The following is a 20,912-nucleotide window of genomic DNA, read 5'->3' on the forward strand; positions in this document are numbered from 1 at the left end:
TGGGTGATTTGTGTCGTAGTGCCCCCCTGGGCTGCTAGGCCATAACCTTTGGGCCTATCCCGGGCACATCTGGCTGCTAGGCTGTCTGAGGGCCTATCCAGAAGTAAGAGAGCAGCGTAGGGTTGGGACTGCGGCTTGCAGTCCAACCAGAAATAATGGCTCCACCGGCCGGGGAACCAGTTGTGGTTGGAGGTAGAGGGGAAGCTGTCGCCACTAAGGGACCGTCCACCTTACTACCGGAGACCACTGTGAGTGAGCTGAGGCCAGTACCAGAGCAGGCTTCTTGCCAACCGGGGACGGTGAAGAAGTGGGAAACCTTCAGTAAGTGCCAAGTCAGGGACCCAGCGGGACAACTTGTGGAGTGGCAAGCCAGGGACCTAACATGTCAGCAGGGGTGAAGCTTGAGGAATATCTGTGAATGCCAAGCCAGGGACTAACGTGTCAGCAAGGGTGAAGCTTTAGGAGTATCTGTGAGTGCCAAGCCAGGGACCTAACGTGTCAGCAAGGGTGAAGCTTGAGGAGTATCTGTGAATGCCAAGCCAGGGACTAACGTGTCAGCAAGGGTGAAGCTTGAGGAGTATCTGTGAATGCCAAGCCAGGGACTAACGTGTCAGCAAGGGTGAAGCTTTAGGAGTATCTGTGAGTGCCAAGCCAGGGACCTAACGTGTCAGCAAGGGTGAAGCTTGAGGAGTATCTGTGAATGCCAAGCCAGGGACTAACGTGTCAGCAAGGGTGAAGCTTGAGGAGTATCTGTGAATGCCAAGCCAGGGACTAACGTGTCAGCAAGGGTGAAGCTTGAGGAGTATCTGTGAGTGCCAAGCCAGGGACCTAACGTGTCAGCAAGGGTGAAGCTTGAGGAGTATCTGTGAATGCCAAGCCAGGGACTAACGTGTCAGCAAGGGTGAAGCTTGAGGAGTATCTGTGAGTGCCAAGCCAGGGACCTAACGTGTCAGCAAGGGTGAAGCTTGAGGAGTATCTGTGAATGCCAAGCCAGGGACTAACGTGTCAGCAAGGGTGAAGCTTGAGGATTATCTGTGAGTGCCAAGCCAGGGACCTAACGTGTCAGCAAGGGTGAAGCTTGAGGAGTATCTGTGAATGCCAAGCCAGGGACTAACGTGTCAGCAAGGGTGAAGCTTGAGGATTATCTGTGAATGCCAAGCCAGGGACCCAGCGGTGGAGTGGGGGCAACGCTTGAGGAAGATACTGCATGCTAGATTGGAACAGCTCAGGAGATCCAGTGGTGAGTGGATCTGAAGTCTAGTAAAAGACTGGGGGCTCAGTTGAGTGAAGTCCTACAATAGGAGATTGTAGAAGAAGTGAAAGACTTCATTGCAAATTTTGTTAGAAACTGTTACAAGATTGTTGCCATAAGAGACAGCGTGTCTACACATGCAGACGTGGTGTCTGGCTAAGATACCTTTCCCTGCATGGCTGTCTACCTATAGAAGTCTCGGAGTCTGCCAATTAACATTGCATCTACTCAAGGGTGTCCTGGCCCTAACCCTCTCTCCCACAGTTCTGTTTAAGAGACAATAAATCTCTTTGCATTCAAGAAGTGTCTGGCGCCCATCAATCTACCTTGCATTACACCCAGCATGCCTTGTAACCCACTAAACACAGAAGGATGTCAGCTGTCCCTAACTTACAGAATAAATAAAATGATATATAAACAAACAAAAATAGCTAAGAAACGATATTAGAGTGTGAGCTCCTCTGGTGCAGAGATTGATGTGACTGTCCCAGCCTTATCTGTACAGCACTGTGGTATATGTGAGAGCTATATGAGTGTACAATAATAATAGTATGTGACTGCTGGGGGATATTAGAGTGTAAGCTCCTCTGGTGCAGAGACTGATAAGATTGGCTCAGTGTTCTCCGTACAACACTACAGTATATGTCAGAGCTAGAAAAATGTACGATAATAATAGTGTGTGTGTGTGTGTGTGGGGGGGGGGGCATTAGAGTGTAAGCTCCTTTGGTACAGAGATTGATGTGACTGGCTCAGTGTTCTCTATACAGCACTGCAGTATATGCCAGAGCTATAAAAAAATTTAATAATGATGTGTGACTGTGGGGTGACATTAGAGTGTAAGTTCCTCTGGTGCAAAGACTAGTGTGGCTGGCTCAGTGTTCTCTGTACAGCACTGCGGTATATGTCAGAGCTATATGAATGTATAATAATAATAGTGTGTGACTGCTGGTGGACATTAGAGTGTAAGCTCCTCTGGTGCAGAGACTGATGTGACTGGCTCAGTGTTCTCTGTACAGTACTGTGGTATATGTCAGAGCTATATGAATGTATAATAATAGTGTGTGACTGTGGGGGGGATTAGAGTGTAAGCTCCTCTGGGGCAGAGACTGGTGTGGCTGATTCAGTGTCTAGAGGCTGAATGTATAACATTAATAGTGATATTATAATGAATGTATCCCCCATATATTAGGGACGGAATGTTAGGTCCTCTCTCTTGGTGTTCTCCACTATTGGACAAAAACCAGACTACCATGCAGGAAAAAAAAACATTGATATAACGCAGCCCCTTCGATGAGTTGGCGATTACACTTCCGATTACACATCGCCGCAAATATTTACTGTACTATAGCTGGCACTACTGATGATGATGTGAGTAGTAGTCCCCCCCATATAGTGACACAGATCACAGTGATGATAAGAGTGATATTGGCCAGGAGAGCCTCTGAAAACCACGGTGTGTGCGTCAGCTGTGCGCAGACGGTGTGTCACCTGGCGCTCCCCGTGTGGTCGGACATGACGGGGGGGTGGGGGGGGGGGGGGTTGTTCTGCAGGGGGGTCTCTGAATTCACCGACTTGCTGTCATCCTGGATTATATTTTGAGGTCATTTTAAGCAGCAGTTAACCTAAAACATAAAGTCATTATCATCAATGTATTTATCATTTGTGGGCATTTACTATATTAAAAGGTGAGAAATAAACTGTATATAAAGCCCAAATGGAACGCACATACAACATATTCCTGAAAGCATCTCACATTTGGAAAATGCATAGAAGCATCAGCGTTTATGTGGGCACAGGGCCGTGTTTTTTTATGTTAATCATTTTTTAATTAAAATATGTGAGCCACCGGCACAAAAAAAATACAAAAATTGTATATGTGTAGCCTAATTTAAGTGAAATTATTGTTTGTTGCAGTCAAAAAAGCGCTCCACCTTTTGGGTGGAGTGAAAAAAATCAAAAACAAAAAAATGTCGACTACGCTAAACCCTATCTTATATTAATTAAATAAATCAAGAAACACCACTCTTATTATAACAGTGAATATATACATATGACAGTGGAACCCCTCCCCCCTCAAAAAATATACACAAAATATACCACTATATTCTATTGTGCAATTCAACCTATGTCTGTGTCACATCCAATATGTCAACATTAGCCTTTAGATCAGGGGTCTCAAACTGGCGGCCCTCCAGCTGTTGCGAAACTACAAGTCCCATGACACATTGCAAGGCTGAACTGTTACAAGCATGACTCCCACAGACAGAGGCATGATGGGACTTGTAGTTCCACAACAGCTGGAGGGCCGCCAGTTTGAAACCCCTGCTTTAGATGGTACACCAAAACAACACCACAAAAACTCCCTTACCCCATCAATATAGAAAATTTTAAATCAAATAATAAATGAATAAAAATTATAAGTGTCCAGTGTTTCTGTTGGATTGAATATACCGGCTAATTATAACTAGTGAGTACGTTTCCCAGCAGCCCCTACGCGTTTCGCAAATATTGAATTGCGTCATCAGGAAGCTTCCTGATGACGCAATTGTATTTGCGAAACGCGTAGAGGCTGCTGGGGAAAAATACGACGTCACTTCCTGCCGGGCGAAAGCGAGGCTTGAGGCGCACGCCGACATAGGAGACATACGGCGATACTTTCACCCATTTAAAACCACTGGATAGGCTTGGTGCCGGCTTATGGGCAGATTTGAAGGTGAGTTTTATAATCTTGTTTTAAACCTTTTAAAGAAAACAGTACATATATACTGCGCAATGATCATTGTTTACTTCTCATGAGGACGCATATCTCTTGTACCGATACTATTGGGAAAAGCATAGGCAAAGAATCCTGAGTGGAGTGGTTATCCCATTAATGAACCAAAGGCGTGCTGACACCTCTATCTGGTGAGTGGCCAATCCATATGGTGGTGGTGTTGTCACAATATTGGTGGAACCAGCTGTACGGAACCACAGGGGATGGGGATAGAAACACACGGAAGTAGTTTATTCACATTGGAGAGTTGCACTGGGACTTGCAAAATTTATATTTTTCTACTCACTAGTAATATTAAGCTGGTATATTCAATCCAGCAGAAACACTGGACACCTATAATTTTTATTCATTTAATGTTTGATTTACAATTTGCTATATTGATGGGGTAAGGGAGTTTTTGTGGTGTTGTTTTGGTGTACCATCTAAAGGCTAATGTTGACATATTGGATGTGACACAGACATTGGTATATATATATATATATATATATAATATACAGTGGAACCTTGAATTACGAGCATAATCCGTTCCAGGAGAATGCTCGTAATCCAAAGTACTCGCATATCAAAGCGAGTTTTCCCATTGAAGTCAATGGAAACGAAAATAATTTTTTCTGCATTGACTTCAATGGGATGCAATACCGCATGCGGCCAGAGGTGGGGGGCACCGGAGAGCCTCGGAAACGGTTGAAAAGGCCCCAAGGACACATCGGCACACCTTGGCAAACCTCGGAAAGACTTCCTACCCGAGATTTGCTGAGGTCAGCCGAAGTGTCCTTGGGGCCTTTCCGTGCATTTCCGAACGGTGCCGATCGGCTGTGATCGGTGACATTCGGCTCTTCTCGGCTCCGGCACCCCCCCCACCTCAGGCCAAAAGCGGTACTGCACACCACTTTGGTCTGAATCCTGCTCGTTTTGCGAGACAACACTTGCAAACCGAGTTCCGATTTTTAAAAATACAGTGCTCTTATCGCGAAACGCTCGTTAACCGTGTTACTCGCAATCCGAGGTTCCACTATATATATATTTTGGGGGTTTCACGGTCATAGGTATATATTCACTGTTATAATAAGAGTGGTGTTTTTTGATTTATTTAATTAATATAAGATAGGGGTTAGCGCAGTCGACATTTTTTTGTTTATAATCATTTTTTAATGCCTGGAAACATCTGTGTTCACATAGTCTTGTTCTGTTTTAAATGGCGCGTTATGTGTGGACATACCTCCTTAGACCCAGTCTGTCCTGACAATATGGGCACCTGCTGACTTGGCACCATCCACAGGCAGCTTAACTCTTCAATAAGACACAGAAGTCAAATCCAACACTACTACATTACTACATTACTACATTTTTAGTACATTACTAGGGATAATTGCAGAACAAAGGATGTTTTTCCAATCTTTTGAAGTGTAAAAAGTCAATTGCTTTCCTAAGCCCTGTCTCTGTGTAAAACTAAAGCAGACCATAAATTATTACATTTTCTTTGCTTCCATTAATGGAAGGAAATTAAATGCTCTATTCTCCCATCAACAAAGTCAGTAGTGATGGAGGAATGTCTCCCACAGCACTATTGTGTTCTGCCGGCTGGGGAGCTCTGGGAGCCTTCCTGGCTGCAGAATACAATTATTACTGCTAGCCGCTATAGCCGCTGGCAGTAATCTTATGTAAAAAATCAAACAGGCTGGTGGTACCTGGATCTGTTGATGGATCGTACTGTTGAACTATACTGTTGATGGATCGACTTGGGTACAATCAGCCTGCCTATTGATGGATCGAATCTTGGCTGGTTCCTGTTGAACTGGACGAATTGTGATTCAAGTATGACTGGCTTAACACTGACTGAGGGATTATAGAAGAAGTGGGGTTGATCTAGCTAGGAGTAAATCAAGTAGCTCTAAACAGGAGGGGGGGACAGAGGAAGACGCCAAAATTATATTATAAAACAAGTTGTAGTGCCCCAAAACCACCACTAGATGTCAGCATACTACAGAAAGGTTGAATGCAGCTCAATACAATAAGACATAAAAAATACATAAACGTGGGGCAGAACACGTCTCAAAGTGGAGAAGGCCCCTGAACCCGGATCTCTCTTTTCTTCATTGTATCCAAACAAACTGGAAAAAAAAAAAATTGGCTTTACACACACTTTAATTTTTCGCTTTTTTTGCCTGGAAACTTGACCTCTGACAGCTCTGCCAATTTGTAAATGTAAAATTTACAGTGCCTTGAAAAAGTATTCACACCCCTTGAAATTTTCCACATTTTGTCATGTTACAACCAAACACGTAAATGTATTTTATTGGGATTTTATGTGATAGACCAACACAAAGTGGCACATAATTGTGAAGTGGAAGGAAAATGATAAATGGTTTTCAACATATTTACAAGTAAATATGTGAAAAGTGTGGGGGGTACATTTGTATTCAGCCCCCCGGAGTCAATACTTTGTAGAACCTCCTTTCACTGCAATTACAGCTGCAAGTCTTTTTGGGGATGTCTCTACCAGCTTTGCACATCTAGAGGGACATTTTTGCCCATTCTTCTTTGCAAAATATCTCAAGCTCTGTCAGATTGGATGGAGAGCGTCTGTGAACAGCAATTTTCAAGTCTTGCCACAGATTCTCAATTGGATTTAGGTCTGGACTTTGACTGGGCCATTCTAACACATGAAAGTGCTTTGATCTAAACCATCCCATTGTAGCTCTGGCTGTATGTTTAGGGTCGTTGTCTTGCTGGAAGGTGAACCTCCGCCCCAGTCTCAAGTCTTTTGCAGACTCTAACAGGTTTTCTTCTAAGATTGTCCTGTATTTGCCTCCATCCATCTTTTCATCAACTCTGACCAGCTTCCCTGTCCCTGCTGAAGAAAAACATCCCCACAACATGATGCTGCCACCACCATGTTTCACGGTGGGGATGGTGTGTTCAGGGTTATGTGCAGTGTTAGTTTTCTGCCACACATAGGGTTTTACTTTTAGGCCAAAAAGTTAAATTTTGGTCTCATCTGACCAGAGCACCTTCTTCCACATGTTTGCTGTGTCCCCCACATGGCTCCTCACAAACTGAAAACAGGACTTCTTATGGCTTTCTTTCAACAATGTCTTTCTTCTTGTTACTCTTCTATAAAGGTCAGATTTGTGGAGAATACGACTAATAGTTGTCCTGTGGACAGATTCTCCCACCTGAGCTGTGGATCTCTGCAGCTCCTCCAGAGTTACCATGGACCTCTTGGCTGCTTCTCTGATGAATGTTCTCCTTGCCCGGCCGGTCAGTTTAGGTGGACGGCCATGTCTTGGTGGGTTTGCAGTTGTGCCATACTCTTTCCATTTTCAGATGATGGATTGAACAGAGCTCCACAAGATGTTCAAAGCTTGGGATATTTTTTTATAACCTAACCCTGCTTGAAACTTCTCCACAACTTTATCCCTGACCTGTCTGGTGTGTTCCTTGGCCTTCATGATGCTGTTTGTTCACCAAGGTTCTCTAACAAACCTCTGAGGGCTTCACAGAACAGCTGTATTTATACTGAGATTCAATTACACACAGGTGGTCTCTATTTACTAATTAGATGACTTCTGAAGACAATTGGTTCCCCTAGATTTTAGTTAGGGGTATCAGAGTAAAGGGGGCTGAATACAAATGAACGCCACACTTTTCAGATATTTATTTGTAAAAAAAATTGAGCAACTTTGTGTTGGTCTATCATATAAAATCCGAATAAAATAAGTTTATAATTTGGTTGCAACATGACAAAATGTGGAAAAGTACAAGGGGTATGAATACTTTTTCATGGCACTGTATAAAGCTGCTCTGGTCCATTTCTGGCCAAAGCAGAAAACAAAAATGTAACGAAGTCTACATTTATAGACGGATTTGGCGAATATTGCCAAATGATGCCGTCCTAAACCGGGCGCAGCCCCAAAAAATCCAGCGGAGGAGCCGGGAGAAGGAACTCTTGTCCTTTCGTAAAATATTTTTTGTGGCATTTCATTATTTTTATTCTGCATTGCAACATCGATTCTGTCCATGAGAATCTCTATATAAACTGGAGGAAATCCGCTGAAGCAGCAAATCGGGAGAAAAGCGATTGTCACAGCAATTATTTTTGCTGATTTTTCATAAATAGGCCCCTCAATGGTGTTCACAGCTCAACTTCTTAAAGGAAATCTCCACTTTTTGCTAAAATGTTATGATATAATAGAGATCATTTCTACGCAAGCCATTTCCACCTAAATGGAAGAGTGACAATGCCTCCTGGTAGCCCCCTCCAGCCAGATATACTCACCCATCCAGCCTGAGTAAGCTTTAGAGTCTGATGGTGTCACTGCTCCACCCACATGGCCAATGATTGGCTGCACAGGCCCAAGCACTGTCACATGGCAGTGGTAACATCCCCCCCCCATGCCCAGCAGGCTGCTCCACCTCAATGGGATAGTGACAATGCCTCCCAATTGCCTCCCTCCAGCCCAATATACTCACCCATCCAGAGTAAGTTTTGGAGTCCCTGCCCCACCTATGTGACTATTGATTGGCTGCTCAAGCTTAAGTACTATCATGTAATGCCCCGTACACACGGTCGGATTTTCTGACAGAAAATGTGTGATAGGACCTTGTTGTCGGAAATTCCGACCGTGTGTGGGCTCCATCACACATTTTCCATCGGATTTTCCGACACACAAAGTTTGAGAGCAGGCTATAAAATTTTCCGACAACAAAATCCGTTGTCGGAAATTCCGATCGTGTGTACACAAATCCAACGCACAAAGTGCCACGCATGCTCAGAATAAATAAAGAGATGAAAGCTATTGGCCACTGCCCCGTTTATAGTCCCGACGTACGTGTTTTACATCACCGCGTTTGGAACGATCAGATTTTCCGACAACTTTGTGTGACCGTGTGTATGCAAGACAAGTTTGAGCCAACATCCGTCGGAAAAAATCCTAGGATTTTGTTGTCGGAATGTCCGATCAATGTCCGACCGTGTGTACAGGGCATTAGAGCGGTAACATGTTCCCCCCCATACTTGGCCAGCCTGCTTTGTTACAGCAATGCATTGAGGGCTCTGATGAAGTGAGGATGTGACAATGGAGCGCGGATAGGTGAGTATACCTTATCTCGGGGGGGGGGGGTTGGGCTATAAGTTGACAATGTCACTTTACCCTGAATGGACAGTGGGATTGATTTACTAAAGGAGAGGACCATGTTCACTTTAAAAAGGAATTTTCACTTTGCAAAGTTATTTTTTTCTTATTTAAGGGCTAGTTCACTTGTGCGGCTAAACTGCCGCCTGTCTGAAAAATGATCCATGGTGAATCACTTTTCAGAGGGTGTTTGACAGGTGCTGAGGAGGTAATATGTCACCTCCTCACTGCCTGCTTTAAACTTCAAAATACTGAACCACTATGCTGCAAGTATGTGCATTGCACACGATTGCGGGGCAGCCCTGTTCGCCGGATCTATCTATCTATCTATCTATCTATCTATCTATCTATCTATCTATCTATCTATCTATCTATCTATCTATCTATCTATCTATCTATCTATCTATCTATCTATCTATCTATCTATAAATATATATATCTATCTATCTATCTATCTAATTATCTATCGAACTGTGCAAAAGTTTTAGTCAGTTGTTAAAAAATGCTGTAAATGAAGAAAGCTTTCCGAGATAGAAGTGTTAATAGTTTATTTTTGTCAATGAACAAAATGTAAAGTAAATGAACAGAAGAGAAATCCAAATCAAATCAATATTTGGAGTGACCGCCCCTTTGCCTTCAAATCAACATCAATTCTTCTAGGTACTCTTACACACAGGTTTTGAAGGAACTCGGCAGGTAGGTTGTTCCAAACATCTTGGAGAACTAAGCACAGATTTCCTGTGGATGTCGGCTGCCTCAAAACCTTCCGTCTCCCTAAGTAATCCCAGACAGACTCCATGATGGGGGCCAATCACACACCTCCCTCATGGTATGACATGATGGACACCATTGATCCTGACCAAATATCCAACTCTTAGCAAAAATGCAGCCCCAAACTTGCAAGGAACCTCCACCGTGCTTCACAGTTGGCTGCAGACATTCATTATTGTACGGCTCTCCAGCCCTTCACCAACAAACTGCCTTCTGCTACAGCCAAATATTTCACATTGTGACTCATCAGTCCAGAGCACCTGCTGACATTTTTCTGCACCCCGGTTCCTATGTTTTACTGCATAGTTATTATTATTATTATTATACGCGATTTGTATAGCGCCAACAGTTTACGCAGCACTTTACAATGTATAGGGGGGACAACACAATTACAGTACAGTTCAATACAAAAGGTACAGGAGGGCCCGGCTCGTAGAGCTTACATTCTAAAGGGAAGGGGTGGTGGTACAAAAGGTAATAGCTGCAGAGAATGAATTGCTGTAGTTGAGTCACTTAGCCTTGTTTCCATGCCAGAGGCTTTTTGGCCACAATTCTTCCATGAGGATCTCTTCTGGCCAGACTTCTCCGGACAGTAGATGGGTGTACCTGGGTCCCACTGGTTTCCGCCTATTCTGTGCTGATGGCGCTGCTGGACATCTTCCCATGGGGAAAGGAAGTACTGTAAGCATGATGTGTCTTTCATCTGCTGCGTTAAGTTTCCTTGGGCGACCACTGTGTCTATGGTCCTCAATGTTTCCCATTTCTTTCTGCTTCTTCAAAAGGCCTTGCACAGGACATCTTGAAACCCCAGTCTGCTTTGAAATCTTTGCCTGGGAGAGATCTTACTGATGCAGTATAACTACCTTGTGTCTTGTTGCTGTCCTTAGTCTCGCCATGATGTATGACCTGCCACATGAAACTGTCTTCCACAACCTCACCTTAGTAGCAGAGTTTGGCTGTTCTTCACCCCGTTTTAAAGGGGTTTGTAAACCCTCATGGTTTTTCACCTTGATGCATTCTGTGCATTAAGGTGAAAAACCTCCTGTGATGCAGCAGCCTCCCAGAGCCCCCCTTTTACGTACCTGAACCCGGTATTTCCAGCGACGGGGACGAGCACACCAGCTTCAGCCGCTATCTCGGGTCCTGATTGGATAGATTGATAGCAGCGCAAGCCATTGGCTCCCGTTGCTGTCAATCAAATCCAATGACGCTGGGCCGAGTCCTGCTGTCTGTGTCAATAGACGCAGCAGCAGGACACGGGAGCGCGCCCGCACGAGTGTCCCAAGGGAGAGCGGCTCTCCAACGGGCACTCGAGAAGAGGAGGAGCCATTCACCGCTGAGGGACCCCAGAAGAGGAGGCAAAACCAACTGCACAGAGGAGGTAAGTATGACATGTTTGTTTTATTTTTTTTTAAAACGAACCTTTAGTTACCCTTTAAGCCTCCTAGACAACTGTTTCTGTATCAGTTAATTACTGTGTTTCCTTCTACATATGAAATTGGTGATCATTAGCACCTGCTTAATCATACACTTGACTGTAAACCTACAAAACCCTGAGTTTGTGCAAGTGTACCAAGTGTGCAAGTGTAAGAACTGATGTTGGTTTGAAGCCAAAAGGGAGCAGGGGGCACATCAAATATTACATTGATTAAGATCTTCTGTTTGCTCACATTGCATTTTGTAAATTGATAGAAAGCATTCTTACTTTACAGCATTTCTTCACACCTGCCTAAAACTTTTGCACAGTACTATATATAAATATCTAGACATTGTTTTAAACTTGTAGCCATTCTATACTTTTTATTTTTTCCGGTTCCTACACCTCGTCTTTTTATGGTATTATCATAAATCACAGGTATTTGCTGAACTTGTTGTGAATAACATGTTGCGCGTGTAGAAAGAGTTCCCATGCTGCTGCGGAAAATGCGATGTTCATAGCTGAGATAGACGAACGCAGAAAGGTCGGCTTGGTTATTTGTCATAAAATGCACAAGAGGAAAAGATGAGTCACAGACCTCCATCAAAAACAATAGGCTTGGCGTTTCCTCTGATAGTGACTGTCATTCAGAAGTTTTTTTTTTTTTTTTTTTTTTAAAGTGGAACTTCACCTCCATGATGTCTTTTCCCCCATGTGGTAGAATTGCTAGGCTCCTACTTGATGTTCTCAATTATATTGAACCCCCGGGATCTGTAGATTGTTGGCCTCCCCACAGTGTCTCCCCGGCATTGGTGTCTGGTATTGACTCCTAATTACTAGGGGTTAGCCGAACACCCCGCCCCCCCCCCGGTTCGGTTCGCAGCAGAACATGCGAACAGGCAAAAAATTTGTTCGAACACGTGAACGCCGTTAAAGCCTATGGGACACGAACATGAATAATCAAAAGTGCTCATTTTAAAGGCTTATATGCAAGTTATTGTCATAAAAAGTGTTTGGGGACCCGGGGCCTGCCCCAGGGGATATGTATCAATGCAAAAAAAAGTTTTAAAAAACTGACTTTTTTTTTCGGGAGCTGTGATTTTTAATAATGCTTAAAGTGAAACAATAAAAGTGAAATATTCCTTTAAATTTCTTCTTCTGTCTTCCCGCTGCAATATCGCAGTGCCGCTATAAGTTGCTAATTGCCGACATTATTAGTATAAAAAATGTAATGAATTAAAAATTCCAGTATATATCCCATAGTTTGTAGACGCTATAACTTTTGCGCAAACCAATCAATATACGCTTATTGGGATTTTTTTTTAACCAGAAATATGTAGCGGAATACATATTGGCCTAAATATTTTTAGCACTGATCACTGTATTAGAGTCAGTGGTCCCCAAAAAAGCGTCAGAAGTGTCCGAATTTGTCCTCCGCAATGTCGCAGTCCTGTTATAAGTCACTGATCGCTGACATTACTAGTAAAAAAAAAAAAAAATAAATAAAAATTCCATAAATATATCCCATAGTTTGTAGACGCTATAACTTACCGCAAACCAATCAATATACACTTATTGGGATTTTTTTTTTTACCAAAAATATGAAGCAGAATATATATTGGCCAAAATTTATGAAGAAATTCGATTTTTTTACATTTTTTTTTATTGGATATGTTTTATAGCAGAGAGTAAGAAATATTGTTTGAACAACAACAAGTAATCTGTAAGGGGTGGGCCTTTTAGACGGTTATTCCCATGGATATAATAAAGTAGATCACAGAGATGCATATGGATATACAAAATGTTTTATTAATACATATACCATAACACATCAAAAAACAAGGGCAACAAAAGAGCCCACATGGATAAAAACACATTTACATGTATCAAGCATAATGTAACACGTGTCATGCAGAGACTGCCAACATGTTTCCCGGCGCAGACTGCTTCTTCAGGACTTCATTATCTGTGTCTAACTCAAAGTATCTTAACCATTTCCCGCCCATATGACGTCTTTGACTTTCAGTGGGAATATCTGAATGATGCCTGCAGCTACAAGCATCATTCAGATATCCTTGTTTTCAGCCAGCGATTCTGTGCACCATAAGAATGATCATAGCGGCAGTTCCGCTGCTTGATCATTCTTACAGGCAACGGGAGGGGACATCTCTCCCCCTCCCGCCACCATCCGGTGCTTCTCCGGGCTCTCCCGTGCCATCGGGGACCCGGAGAAAGAATCAGCCGCCGCCGGATAACAACCATAGAGATTTTCGGTGACCAGATGGTCACCAGTCATCTCTATGAGCATCGGAGGCCCGGGCGCGACGTTATGACGTCACATCCGGGCTGCGGATGTAAATAAAGCCGCGATTGCAGCTGGTAAGCATGAGATCGTGGATTTTTTTTTTTTTTACAATCTCATGCTTTCCAGCCTGGAGGAGAGATGTGGGGTCTTATTGACCCCGAATCTCTCCATAAAGAGGACCTGTCACAAACGATTCCTATTACAAGGGATGTTTACATTCCTTCTAATAGGAATAAAAGTGATACAAAAAAAAATGTAAAAGAAAGTGTAAAAATTAAAAAAATAAAGTAAAATAAAAAAAAAAATAAAAATTTAAAATGCCCCTGTCCCCGGTAGCTCGCGCTCAAAAGAGAACGCACACAAGTCCCGCCCACATATGTAAACGCTGTTTAAACCACACATGTGAGGTATTGCTGCGTGCGTTAGAGTGCGAGCAACAATTCTAGCACTAGACCTCTTCTGTAACTCTAAACATGTAACCTGTAAAAAATGTTAAAGCGTCGCTTATGGAGATTTTTAAGCACCGAAGTCTGGCGTCATTTTAAAGCGTGACATGTTGGGTATCTATTTACTCGGCGTAACATCATCTTTCACATTATGCAAAAAAATTGGGCTAACTTTACTGTTTTGTTATTTTTTTTTAAATCATGAAACTGATTTTTTTTAATTCCAAAAAAAAAAAGTTTGAAAAATTGTTGCGCAAATACCGCGGGAGATAAAAAGTTGCAATGATCGCCATTTTATTCCCTAGGGTCTGCTAAAAAAATATATAATGTTTGGGGGTTCTGAGTAATTTTCTAGCAAAAAAATTATGATTTTTACATGTAGGAGAGGAGTGCCAGAATAGGTCCAGTATGGAAGTGGTTAAAAACCTACGTTGGATGTGTTGGAGCTAAGGGGAGACCATAATTGACATTACATCTTGCTGGTATTGGGTAAGAGCAGAGAGCAAACCTCAAACATAATATCTGCATAAGAGAACCACGTGCTATTACATTAGGAAGCAGGGCTAAAAGTGTTGCCCAGGATATCCTTGAACCATCAATATTTGAACTGTGAAGCCACGTTCACCCAAATGTCCGCACCTCTGTTATATATGAAGGATAGAGGCAGATACCAAAAATACCAGCAAATGGTGTCCGGGTCTCCCGAGGACCCACTAGTCCAGCGGGACTACTAGGTCTCTAGCAGGGAAAATAAATAAATCGATCTCTAGTACAAAGCAGCACACCGTAAACACAATAACACTGGTGAGGCACACAGTTAACACCTTGCTCGCCCTAGGTGTTAACCCCCTTCCCAGTCATTAGTACAGTGACGGTGCATATTTTTAGTAGACTTGTGCAATTCGTTTAGTTCCGAATTCATTTTCTAACGAATTTCGACAAATTCGAAAAAAATTCGAATGAACGAAAAACCCGTTTAACAAATTTTTCCGAATGATTGTAAATTTGAATATTCGTGAATTAGAAAATATTAGAAAAGACGAAAATTCAAAATTTGAAAATTTGAAAATCTGAAATAATAACTAACTAATAATAACTTAACTATTACTAACTATTAAATTATAGGTATTGGAATTTCCTTTCGAATTTGGCTGTTAATGGAACAAATACAACTGCCGTATTTTGTTATTTCATGTTTTTTTCACAGTAAGGAAAAAAAAAAGAGGAAATAATAGTAACATAAACAGTTTTAAAGAGACAGTACAGCAGAATGTGTTTTGTTGATCTTTCAAACAAGAGCTTACAATCTAAATGATAAGGCCAGCTCTGGACTAGACACTGAGTGTTCTCTTTGGTTTCCTTGGCACAGCTTGGCCGGGGTGTCTCGGAGTACGACTGTTGTGGTCGCCTATCTGATGACAGTGACGACCTTTGGCTGGGAAGATTGTCTGAACGCTGTGAAGGCGGGCCGATCGTACGCAGACCCCAACCTCGGCTTCCAGCAGCAGCTGCAGGAGTATGAGATGACACTGGTGAAGGAGGTGAGCGAGACCTGAACGCTACCGAAATCCAAACTGGTCACATGACATGCAGCCAGAGTGCAACAATGTAACTCCCTCAACTTCCATATAATATTATTGTACAGTAAAACCTTGGATTACGAGCATAATTCCTTCCAGAAATATGCTTGTAAACCAAAGCACTTGTATATCAAAGTGAATTTCCCCCATAAGAAATAATGGAAACTCAGATGATTCGTTCCACAACCATTTATTCATAAGTCCTTCAGTTTATAGTCCATATAAAAAGATTATAGCAATATGACCAGGTTGTGTAACCATAAAATGTCCATCCACACTCCATTGTACCCCCACAGTTACACACTAATATTATTATTATAACTGATATAGCTCTGACATATACTACAGTGCTGTACAGAGAACACTGAGCCAGTCACATTAGTCTCTGCACCACAGGAGCTTACACTCTAATTTCCCCAATGCCGTCACACACTATTATTATTATTATACATTTATATAGCTCTAACATATACCGCAGTGTTGTACAGAAAACACCAAGCCAGTTCCATCAGGCTCTGCACCAGAGGAGCTTACACTCTAATGTCCCCCAACAGTCACACACCTATCATTATTATTATAATTTTGATAGCTCTGACATATACCACAGTGTTGTACAGAGAACACTGAGCCCTACATATCAGTCTCTACATCAGAGGAGCTTACACTCTAATGACCCCTAACACTCACACACTATTATTATAATACATTTTTATAGCTCTGACATATACCACAGTGCTGTACAGAGAACACTGAGCCAGTCACATCAGTCTCTGCACCAGAGGAGCTTACACTCTAATTTCATCCCACAATCACACACTATTATTATTCTACATTTATATAGCTCTGACATATACTGCAGTGTTGTACAGAGAACACTGAGCCAGTCACATCAGTCTCTGCATCAGAGGAGCTTACACTCTAATTTCACCAATGCAGTCATACACTATAATTAATATACATTTATATGGCTCTAACATATACTGCAGTGTTGTACAGAAAACATCAAGCCAGTTCCATCAGTCTCTGCACCAATGGAGCTTACACTTTAATGTCCCCCCCACAGTCACACACTATTATTATACCTTTATATAGCTCTGACATATACCGCAGTGCTGTACAGAGAACACTGAGCCAGTCACATCAGTCTCTGCACCAGAGGAGCTTACACTCTAATGTACCTCCCACAGTCACACACCTATCATTATTATAATTTTGATAGCTCTGACATATACCACAGTGCTTTACAGAGAACACTGAGCCCTACATATCAGTCTATGCATCAGAGGAGCTTACACTCTAATGACCCCTAACAATCACACACTATTATTATTATTATAATACATTTTTATAGCTCTGACATATACTGCAGTGCTGTACAGAGAACACTGAGCCAGTCACATCAGTCTCTGCATCAGAGGAGCTTACACTCTAATTTCCCCTATGCCGTCACACTCTATTATTATTCTACATTTATATAGCTCTAACATCTAACACTTCCGCAGTGTTGTACAGAAAACACCAAGCCAGTTCCATCAGTCTCTGCACCAAAGGAGCTCACACTCTAATGTCCCCCCCCCCCCGCAGTCACACACTATTATTATTTTGATAGCTCTGACATATACTACAGTGCTGTACAGAGAACACTGAGCCCTACATGTCAGTCTCTGCATCAGAGGAGCTTACACTCTAATGACCCGTAACGATCACACACTATTATTATTATACATTTTTATAGCTCTGACATATACTGCAGTGCTGTACAGAGAACACTGAGCCAGTCACATCAGTCTCTGCACCAGAGGAGCTTACACTCTAATTTCACCCCACAATCACACACTATTATTATTCTACATTTATATAGCTCTGACATATACTGTAGTGTTGTACAGAGAACACTGAGCCAGTCACATCAGCCTCTGCACGTGATATTTTTTGTATTATTGTTTATTTTACATTCTGTAGTTTTATGATATAAAATATTTTTCCTCCCGTATCACATGACACCTGACAGTCCCGGGTTTGGCGGCTCTAATGACTCATTTATTGTGCAGCAATCATTGTAAACATTCTGTTTTTGTTTTCTTTTTCTGATTTCTGTACGTCTCTCCTATGAATGTGAGCTCTGCAAGGTCACAGCCTTCTGACTCAGCAGCCCCCCCCCCCCGATCGGCGGTGTGACCCGGGGCAGACGTTCTCCGAACTTCTCATGATCTGCACATTACAATAGGAATCTTATAAAAATCACATGGATGGTGAAAAGCTGATTCTGCCCCCCCCCCCAACATTGCACAACAGACCATGGGATTTCCCTGCACTGACACTGTGTTGGGGTTGGCTAGACAGATGCCAACAAAGAACTACAAGTCCCAGCATGTCAAGCAGGAGGCAAAAATTTCCCCTAAATTTCTTCCTAAAGAATAAAACAACCAACCAAAACACAGCCAGAGGAAACAGTCAGTAAATTACCAGCGTGTACAGGCTGGCAGATTAAAATGGACCTGTCAGTAACTTTTCACGTCTGCGGGAATAAATCTGTGACATGTCCCAATATACAGCAACAGGATCATTTCTCAGACAAGATCAACTTTCCTGCCTAAGAGTAAAACAAATACTTGTAAAGTAAAATTTTGTAATAAAGAGTTTTGAAAAAAAAAAAAAAAGAGTAAAACAAATATTAGTGCCTGAGCACAATTTTGCAACTTTGATAAGTGTTAGTAAAAACGTAGATATCATCACAACTACTTTGTGCATCCAGGTGGATTATACTGCGTTTTTTTTTCAGGACAAATTAGGCTTTTATTTGGTGGTAAATGGTAATGGATATCTCCTGATTTAAAAAAAAAAAAATGAAAAAAATAGTAAAAAAAATAAATAAATAATTTTTAAATTTCTTGCTATTACCATAACTTTCCACCAAAGAACAACCTAAAATAAATTCTCCTGCTCCTTACCATTTCAGGGATACCACATATGTGGTTGTTGATTGTACCTGTAGTACAGCCCAGAAATAATAGTACGCATTTTGCTTTTTTTTTTTTTTCCTACCTAAAACACACTGACACTGACTGACACTCATATTAATAAAAGAAAAATGTTTAAAAAAAAAAAATGAAAAAAAACTGACTCTGACCTTTGTCCCTGACCTTGACCCAAACACTAATCTTGGCACTGAGTAAAGCCCCATACACACATCAGATTTTCCGCTGAATATTCTGCTGAATTTTTCCTTCAGATTTACCAAAACCATATAATATGAGGTCAGACCTTAGGAGTTTCAATCTGTATGCAATCAGGCAGGCCCGTGTACTACATGGTTTTGGTAAATCTGAAGACAAAAATCAGCAGAAAAATCAGCAGAAAATCTGATGTGTGTATGGGGCTTTAGATCAAACCTTGATCTAGGTATTTTTTTGTATTTTTTATTTAACTTTTTTACATTTTATTTTAATAATATAATTATTATTATTATTTTATATATATTTTTTTTTTTTGCACACACTTTTTTTTTATTCTCTCTGCAAGGAAAGAGAGAGCTACAATGTAGCTCTCTCCTCCATTCACAGAGAGAGAAAACATGGGGGTGGGCTTCACTGTAACTGATTACTGTGGTAGCCAATCAGAGACTATCACAGCCATCAGGTGATCCAGAATTGGGAGTTCCGGGTCCCGATTGTTAGTATGGGGCCTGGGGCTCTCAACGAGACCCCGGTCTCTGTGCTGGGAGCACGCTGTGCGGCGCGCTCCCAGCACAAAGAGAGATATGCAAATATATGGCCCCTCTGAGAAAAACCCAGTCCAGTGGGGCCACATCATGGGCGTGCGATATGGGATGTGCCTGGGCACACCCTAATCACCTCATGGGCCACTGATTCTCCCTGCTGTATTGGTACTGATCACTCTCTGTGTTCATTCATAACCGAAGCATAGTCAACTGTGCTTACTATGCTTCAGTTTGTGAATGAACTGGAGGCCGCTCAGCACAGAGCACTTCCCATGCATTCACTGTCCATTGCAGCTGAGGCTGCAGAGAAAAGGGGGCTGGGGAATCTCTGTCTTCAATCCCCTTTTCTGGCTCAAAAGTAAGACATCAGGGGTCTGTTTAGACTCATGATATTTCACCAAAGTCCCCCAACGGGGCTCCTAAAAAGTTGTAAAAAAAATAGAAATTAAAAATATTGTAAAACATGCAAACAAAACAAAAAAAATTGTAAAAAGAATTTTTAAAAAACCTCTGATACCGTCCACTGCCCTATTGACACCAATCTCTTCCCTACTGACAACGTTCACTGCACTACTGACTGACACCATCCACTATCCCACTGACACCAACCTCTACAGTATATATAATATACACACATTCGCGCATGCCTGTTTGAGCTCTGGTGTGCACACCCTAATGCAACAGGCTGACCCACACCTATGGGCCACATAATAGGTGTGCGCAGCCTATTGCATTAGGGCAGGGATCTTCAAACTACGGCCCTCCATCTGTGGCAGAACTACACATCCCATGAGGCATTGTAAAACTCTGACATTCAGAGACATGATGGGAATTGTAGTTCCTGAACAACTGGAGGGCCGTAGTTTGAAAACCCCTGCATTAGGGTGTACACCCCAAAGCTCAAACACGCATGCATGTGTGTATCTACTGATAGTGTCAGTAGGGCAGAGGATGGTGTCAGGAGAGCAATGGAGGATGTCGGTAGGGCAGAGATTGGTGTCAGTAGGGAAAAGTATGGTGTCAGTAGGGCAGAGATTGGTGTCAGTAGGGAAAAGTATGGTGTCAGTAGGGCAGAGATTGGTGTCAGTAGGGCAGAGTATGGTGTCAGTAGGGCAGAGTATGGTGTCAGTAGGGAAGATTATGGTGTCAGTAGGGAAAAGTATGGTGTCAGTAGGGCAGAGATTGGTGTCAGTAGGGAAGAGTATGGTGTCAGTAGGGAAGATTATGGTGTCAGTAGGGAAAAGTATGGTGTCAGTAGGGCAGAGATTGGTGTCAGTAGGGAAGAGTATGGTGTCAGTAGGGCAGAGTATGGTGTCAGTAGGGCAGAGTATGGTGTCAAAAGGGCAGAGATTGGTGTCAAAAGGGCAGAGAATGGTGTCAGTAGGGAAGAGTATGGTGTCAGTAGGGCAGAGATTGGTGTCAAAAGGGCAGAGATTGGTGTCAGTAGGGAAGAGTATGGTGTCAGTAGGGCAGAGATTGGTGTCAGTAGGGCAGAGTATGGTGTCAGTAGGG

The 20,912-nt window shown here is 42.4% G+C and overlaps 1 protein-coding gene across 1 annotated transcript in view; it reads left to right on the forward strand.

Moving 5' to 3' along the window:
- The window catches only part of LOC141111778 (dual specificity protein phosphatase 22-A-like), a 69,982-nt gene that overhangs the window by 42,417 nt on the left and 6,653 nt on the right, over nucleotides 1-20,912 (forward strand). The window contains exon 7 of the mRNA XM_073603915.1: nucleotides 15,469-15,640. Within this exon, the coding sequence (XP_073460016.1) occupies nucleotides 15,469-15,640 (172 nt within the window). The remainder of the gene's footprint in view (nucleotides 1-15,468; nucleotides 15,641-20,912) is intronic.

Source organism: Aquarana catesbeiana, linkage group LG11 (genome assembly GCF_042186555.1).
Source record: "Aquarana catesbeiana isolate 2022-GZ linkage group LG11, ASM4218655v1, whole genome shotgun sequence".
NCBI lineage: Eukaryota > Metazoa > Chordata > Amphibia > Anura > Ranidae > Aquarana > Aquarana catesbeiana.